We start from the raw sequence: 8102 nt of genomic DNA, 5'->3' as shown, positions 1-8102 counted from the left end.
TGTCAAAACTAAGATGCCTTGTAAATTGACAGAGTGTCGAAACCAAACTACTTTTGACACATTACAAACACAAACTACTTTTGACTCGTCACTATAGACACTGGACCGCAACAGGGATTTATACTGCTGACGAGACTGCTAGTCCTTAATTTGTGCCTTATCTCGATAGTTGCATTATTTCGCAACCTCAGGGGTACAATTTGATGGATGTTTATGCTTATGCCAGTGGTGCATATTGATGGGTTTTGAGCATACCAAACAATCCTATGCGTGCATGCAACCCTAAAATAGATCTACGTTTTCTCTAATTGAACATACCATGTGGACAATAATGTATAAACCCTAGGATACTAGCATATAATCGAAATTACATTATAAAGGGTTACAAAACATACCTTGATTGTTATATAGCAATAACAATCTAATTCCTTAATGTTGTTGAAGCTTTGAGAACAAGTGTCACAATTTTCACACCTCTAATGGCTCACACCCAACACTAGCAATTGAAGGAGATTAAGGAGAAGGAGAGAGGAGGCAAAATTTCGGCTAGGGTTCTCTAAGATTAAGTGGCTGAAATTCTTAGGGTAAATCCTCTTTATATACTACAGTCAGTAACCCTAGATAAGCCCAAGTCCAAGATAACCTTAAACCGGGTAATTATCCATTTTCCTGACTATCCATTAAGAACCACTCTAGAAACCCTAGGCCATGTAAAAACCGTCCATGCCTATGGAGGGTTCTAGAATGCTTTTTGCTTAACTATTGAACAATTGCAATTTAGTCCCTGCATTTTTAATTAATTCATTTAATCCTAAAATTAATTCTAATTAATTTCGCTACTAGAAAAACAGCCTTATACGACGCGCAATGTGTGTCGTAAAACGCTCAGACGAAGCGCAAATGCGTGTCAAGGAAGGCCCTGTCATAACGAAAGACGACATGCTTTTGCTCGTAGTCTATTTACGACGCGCATTTGCAACACGCATTTACGACACACATTTACGACGCTCATTTACGACACACAATGCGTATCAAGGAAGGCCCTGTTATAAAGGAAGACGACACACATTTGCATGTCGCAACCTTACGACACACATTTAGGACACGCATTGCGTATCATTAAAGTCCCTGTCATAAATGAAGATGACACGCATTTGCGTGTCATAAAATTCAGCAACCATTTACGACGCGTCTTTACAATACTCAATTACGCTTAATACAAAAATATGGAAACAAATATATACCAAAACAATCAATTTCATCCAATAACATCATGTTAAAAAATTGTAATACATTAATATTAAGGGGATCTGATTATACATTGTTATTAAAAGGTTTTCCCTAACTAATACTACATTGCTATTAAGGGGCACCTTCTTGTTCAGATATCATGTCAAAAAAAATCCTCCATATCCTTGGTTTGCCTCCTGGTGTACTGGGCTGCTATCCACCAGCCAAGTCCCCTTCTTCCTTGTTGGTGTTTGGTGACTCTGGTGCTTTGACTTGACACATTTTCTCAAATTCATCTTCTGTCCATTGCTCCTCATAAGATCACACCTAAGTAAAGTAAACAAACCTCTCTTGCTCGCTTTCCTCTTCCATAATTATGTGTGTCCAAGTTCCCAAGCTCACTCTTCCTTTTACCTCCATAGCCAGGTATAACAACTGGTGTTGGGACTTCAAATGCCTTCATAACTTCACAGAATGATTTTATTTCATCTTCTATTACAAGTCTAGAAGGAAAGGGAGGTGTGAGTTCAGCACTTGGCCCCCCTTGTTCTGATACCACCTGTTTCCCCAAAGCCTGCACAATTTTACTTATTATTATTAATCAAACTCAACAGACAAATGCAGGATGCCTTTTTTATAGGTTAAAGTAAAATAGATTGAAGAGCATTCAATGTAAAAAGGGTATACCAGCTCTTCTTCCTACCTTTTTTTATCGAGTTCCTCAAATACATCAATTTCAGACTCACTGAAGTTTTTTTGTTTGACAAAGACCTGATTTTGGTACCAATAATTTTTCAAAAGCACAAGGAATTCATACCAATTCATGATCTGGAAGGTTTTTTGTTTGACAAGTGTCCTTATTGATTTAAAGTGAGTGAGAGAGATAGAGAGAGAAAGAGAGATTTTGCTACCTGCTGCTTGTATATTATCGCCAGATTGTTAAAAGGAGCAGACAATCCTGTTAAAACAGTTAAAGTTGCATTGTAACACTGTGCAGCAGCAGTCATCATATTCCTGAATATCAAAAACCTCATTTTAGAGCCATTTTAGACCTTTTACTACTTTATGTAAATATGTAATACATTTGTCAAAAAGTATATCACAATTCATAAATAAACTTGTATATATAATTTTATAACCATACCATTCCATGTATTTATTTCCAAGATTAGTGAGAGCCTAAGGATGACCAGGTTGCAAAGAAACACATTGCTAGAATGCAAAACAAGACTTTGGTCACAACTAAGCCAATAAAAGGTTTCAGAGAAGAAAATAAAATATGATAACCTACACGGTAGCAATGAATGGCTTCTTCAACTTTGCCAGCATCCTGATAACATACAATAGCTTCTGTAGCCATTCCCAAAGCCTATAAATTGCAAAGTTAATCCAATTTTAGCAAAAAATAAAAAAATCTCCTTATGCTAATGACTAAATTTTTGTTTAAATAATTAAGGAAATTACAAAGTATACTTACCGAAGCAGATTCTATCGTTACAATTCCATGAAGATTTAGGTGGAATCTAAAACCTTTGACTTTTCCCCACTTGAGAAAGGAACAATATAGAAAATATATTTAATCATTAATCAGTTGGTTGAAAAGGACCGAGGCCTGGTGCACCCCAAAGGTTAATGCATTCAATGGCTTCAATGGCTTTTGCTCAAAGCATGCGATTAGCTTTATCAGTTGCATTTACTAATATGTCTTTTAAGTAGCTTTATCATGGCACTTTTAGAAGTGTTTTGTAATGAATTTACTTTCCACACACACACAAAAAAGACACTCAATATTACTATTCTATTAACTTCTGGTAAGGACTGGTGAGAAACAAGGATGAATAAACAAATAAGATAACAATCAAAACAAGAAAATAAGATAGGGAGTAACAATTTAAGTTGCTACTGGTCTCCAAGCAAGTAAAACACAAATCATATGAACTAAAAATGAAATGAAAAAAAAATTCAAAGAGTCCACATTTCCAAATAAAACAGAGTATCAGATTGTTTAGGAACTTGTTAAAGAATCCTCATTCTGTTTATTGATACCATCTTCTTTTGAATCATTCATTCATCCTTGGATGTGGATGTTGTTAAGTCACTCCTACGTTTACATTTTTTTCATTTTTGCTTTAACCCGAGATTTCAGTACAAGAGTCTGAACTGTATTTGCAAAATTCCCAACAGCCATAATTATCAGCAGAATCCCACACGTAACAAGCTGTAAACGAAAAAAAAGTTCTCAGGTTTCTACAAAAAGGTTATTCTTCCATTCAGAAATGACACCTACGAGTTACGAATGCAGTTTTTAGCAATAGCACACCTACATAAGCTTCAAATGCCTATAATGACAAATAATAATGATTAAATTTCCACAATATTAAAATTGAACTAATTAGGAAATAAATAATAAATCACCTTCAAGACAAAGAGTATGGGCAATAATATCCATAATTGACCCTTTAGTCTAGCCGTTTCCCCCCACACAACATCCATTCTTCTAGCCTACAATCACAACAAATACTTAGATTGATTTATATTTTCCAAAATCCACTTTTTATAAAAACATATTCTCAAAATTTGATTTTGGAAACTTGAAACATTGAAAATTATGAAGGATTTCAATAACAACACCTTCCCAAGTGCAATGCGTGTATAGAGTCTTTGTCTTTGGTATCTATTTTGTAGAAGCATTGCTACTCCTTGGATGATTTCCCATCTCAGAAACAATTGTATACCCTTCTGCAAAACACGTTGAATACACAAACGACGATTTTGTCTTCCTACCAAAAATGTATAAACATTATTATAACCTGCTTCTGGGCACAATCAGGTTGCCTTTCTATCTCCCAAGTGAGGCTGATGAGTGCCATGGCCATAACAAAATGGTGATGGTATATCCACCTACACATCATATCATTTATATAATCATAATGCATTCAAAAACTTCATTAGATTATATAAATTCAAACCACATAATAGAACATTACCATGGACGTATATCACTTCCATTAACTCTCAAAATATTTTCTCTTAAAGCTAATCCTATGTATAGAAGGAGCAACCATGCCTGAAAAGGGCATAATCATTATGTTTTAGTAACATTTTTATTTACCTGTATGCTTTACGGCTGTGTTTGTTAGTTTTTACATGACATTGACAGGAAAAAAGCTTTTTAGGGCTGTTTTCAATGATGAGGGCATTCACGTCTTTTCCACAGACAAATGAAAATATAGAATTATGGATGAAGAGATAAAAGTGTACCTGGTAAATCTGGACAGGTAAAGCATGGAAACATCCATCCCAAAGACATGACCTTAACACCAGTAGCAATGAAGACAAAAAGAGAAACAAATATGCAGTTCTATACTGCCCATAATTCAATGGAAGATCATATAAGTGTACAGCTTAAACCAAACAATAAAAAGGGTGATGCTTATGTAAACTGCAACTTTTATTCTAAAAATAAAATGAAAAAGTGATGATCCATTTACTTGAAGATATCTTCATCACCTTCTGATGGAGATATCCATGGTCTAACGAGGAATATCGCCCACCAAAATTCATATGTTTGAAAATAATAAAAAATCATGTTATTCCTAGAATTCTATTAAAATGATAAAATCTAAAAGAAAAGAAAAAACTACTAACCTCAATCAGGCGATGTTGCTCCTTGCACCCCTCAAATTATAGCTTTATGCACAGACTCACTAAATCGTAAAAAAAGAGTTTATTAAAAAAAAATCTTCTGCACTACAATAAAATCTTAGAGTTTTATTTTTACCATGAATGAAGCTTTTGAAGAAGGGTGGAAAGGTCATGTGGTTGTTGATTCAATACTTCAGTGGCCAATTTTCGGATCCAAGAAGGGATTCAAAATTATTTGATGAGTTAAGAAACCCTAGATCTCAAAATTAGAGAGGAATTCATCCAAAACTGACATCTAAAATCAAACAAAAGTTTACCTGTTGACTCGGCTGAACAGGTTCGTTCCACGACCTTTCTTGTTGTTGTTCTTGATTATGATCAAGAACTCCTCCAATACTCGCCAAGAGCAACTAGAAAAACTATCAGAGATGTATTGTTTGCGTCCCCTTCTTTTGCGTTTTTGTTAGCATCGAATATGATGCTTCTTCAATTTCTTTTTCTCTTGTAAGAACTACAATTTTTCGGTCTTTTCTAATCATCGTTTAAAGAGGGAGAGAGGTCAAAAGAGGTGGTGAGGGTCAAAAATATGGAGCAAGGAAGAAGGAAAGGGTAAGAAGACATCGTCGTGAATGACCAGTGGCTGTGTCTAGGGTTAGAGAGAGAGGAGGGAGAGAATGGCTCTGTTCGATTTTACGAGAGATAAGGTGATCCAGAGGAGAGAGTGCAGAAGCGGGGTATTCAAAATTTTAGAATTTTAGAGGATCCCTTGTTAAAAACGCGCGTTTGGATAAAAAGAAATATATAAAGCGACATTTGTAGATGACACACACTTAATATAAGCGCCCTCCGTGTTTTTAATTTTGTTTTGTTTGACACTAATTTTAGGGCATGCACAAATGCGTGTCCTCTATCCTTCAAATTTTGGAAAACTGAAATTAATTTTTAGGGCACGCACAAATGCGCGTCCTCTATCAGTGTCTGTCATTATTTGTGTGTCGTAAAAGGATGTTTTTCTTGTAGTGTTTCTGATTAAATATTAATCAAATACTACTATTTCTAATTAATATATTAATCTCATAATATATTAATAAATTACTTAATACAATTTATTAATCAAATTAATAAATCAACCTCTTTCTCCAAAATCATTCTTCCCAGTTGGTAGTATTGAGGGCAACCCAAAAGGACTGTGCTACAACCAATTCAGGTACATACCAATTATAGTTATGGGATTAGACACCTAATCCAATAGTCTCCCACTTGGATAAGTCTAATAACTATAATTTCCAGTATATCCTTCAAAATTGACAAGCAAATTGTAGCTCTCAAAGCCGCTGTCGAACTCTAACCTAGTCAGTTACGTGTCCTAAGATAAGTGATCATATAATCCTCCGTTCTGTAGAATAATCATGCGGACAATTGATTTGGAACAGAATCAATCTCATTGTCCAATATTTTTTTTCCCAATTTCTGATTTGTAATGACATAGAACTACTAATCGAACACATCAATTGAGTCCTGGTCGGGCCCGACATTATAAGTCAACACCAAATCATCGAGGGGCCCAAGATATTGCTTTTCCCCCTAAAGGAAAAAAGGAACATATACACTTTGACTTATATGATTGTACTATTTACTCATCAAATCACGCACAACAATACGTTTTATATCAATTTACTGATGCATTTATGCATTATCAATGCACAACCAATTTGTAAACAACAGCTCATATATCTCTTTCTAATGATTATAAGATATTATCGTCTCAGAATTACACGTGATAAGATTCCATGAAGTAATTCTCTGAGAGTGGGTTAATCCAATACTTAAATCTCTAATTCTCTGAGAAGGCTGCAACAAACCATTGCTATGTCTAAACCCCTTAGACAATCTACAATCCATTTCATGACAGTCTTGATTCACTACTTACTTCCAAAAGTATGATCCACTATAGATGTTTTGAATAATCTAATTATTCTAGAAGTAAAACATGCAAAATGAAACACAACAATAAACAATTGACAAAAGATAGTAAACAATACTCATAAATAATTCTCCATTTTTCAATCATCAAATGTCAATTACATTTATTTTGTTACAAATTTCTAAATATCTATCTAACTACTAAAACTAATATCATCCTTCAGACCAATGTTCCTTGTATGATGAATGTGCTTAATCCTCCTCAGACCCTTTGTGAGGGGGTCTGCTGGATTCTCCTAGGACGATTCCCTCTTCACGATGAGGTGACCTTCTTCCACTCTATGTATAATGAAATGATACTTTCTATCGATGTGCCTTGATCTGCCATTATCTCTTGGTTCCGTGGTTAAGGCAACCGCTCCTTCATTATCACAAAAAATATCCATTGGTTCCTTTATGGTTGGCACAACTCCAAGGTCTCCGATGAAGTTCTTCAACCATATGGCCTCCTTCGATGCTTCGCTTGCTTCAATGTACTCCGATTCACAAGTAGAATCAGTCACTATTTCCTGTTTGGAACTTTTCCAAGTCACTACTCCTCCATTAAGGGTAAACACCCAACAAGATTGAGAACGGAAATTGTCTCTGTCTGTCTGAAAACTGGCGTCACTATACCCAGTTATTCTCAAGTCATCACTGCCACCAAGGACAAGGACCCAGTCCTTAGTTCTTCGCAGATACTTAAGAATATTCTTGACCGCTGTCCAATGAGCTCTACCCAGATTTCCCTGATAATGACTAACCATGCTCAAAGCAAAATCCACATTAGGGCGAGTACGAGTCATAGCATACATGATCGAACCAACGACGGAAGCATATGGAACTCGACTCATTTCTACTATCTCTGCATCAGTACTCGGACTCTGAGTCTTACTCAGTTACGTATTGCTATGTATTGGCAATTCTCCCTTCTTGGAAATTTCCATACTAAAACGTTTTAGTACCTTATCCAAGTATGTACTTTGACTAAGTCCAATTAGCCTTTTACTCCTGTCTCTCAAAATACTTATTCCCAAAATATAAGCAGTCTCTCCCAGATCCTTCATAGCGAAACACTTTCCAAGCCAAGACTTAACCTATTGTAAGGTTGGAACGTCGTTTCCTATAAGAAGTATTTCATCAACATACAATACCAGGAAGGTTACTATACTCCCACTCGCTTTGACATATACACAAGATTCATCTTCACTTCTAGAGAAACCAAGCTCTTTCACTTTCTCGCCAAAGCAAAAATTCCATCTGCG

General features: G+C 35.5%; 1 protein-coding gene across 1 annotated transcript; it reads right to left on the bottom strand.

Moving 5' to 3' along the window:
* Nucleotides 1-1443: 1443 nt before the first annotated feature.
* On the bottom strand, nt 1444-4794 carry LOC145127445 (uncharacterized). The gene is made up of 12 exons (XM_079062641.1): nt 4722-4794; nt 4492-4634; nt 4218-4297; nt 4041-4131; nt 3862-3969; nt 3646-3732; nt 3518-3569; nt 3342-3468; nt 2522-2599; nt 2142-2244; nt 1645-1804; nt 1444-1529 (listed from the first exon to the last, which is right to left on the bottom strand). Exons 1-12 carry the CDS (start codon nt 4792-4794, stop codon nt 1444-1446), a joined length of 1188 nt encoding a protein of 395 aa, XP_078918767.1.
* Nucleotides 4795-8102: the final 3308 nt, after the last annotated feature.

Source organism: Lactuca virosa, chromosome 7 (assembly GCF_052849685.1).
Source record: "Lactuca virosa cultivar CGN04683 chromosome 7, Lactuca_virosa_CGN04683_v6, whole genome shotgun sequence".
Lineage (NCBI taxonomy): Eukaryota > Viridiplantae > Streptophyta > Magnoliopsida > Asterales > Asteraceae > Lactuca > Lactuca virosa.
This window is presented reverse-complemented; position numbering and strand designations above follow the sequence as displayed.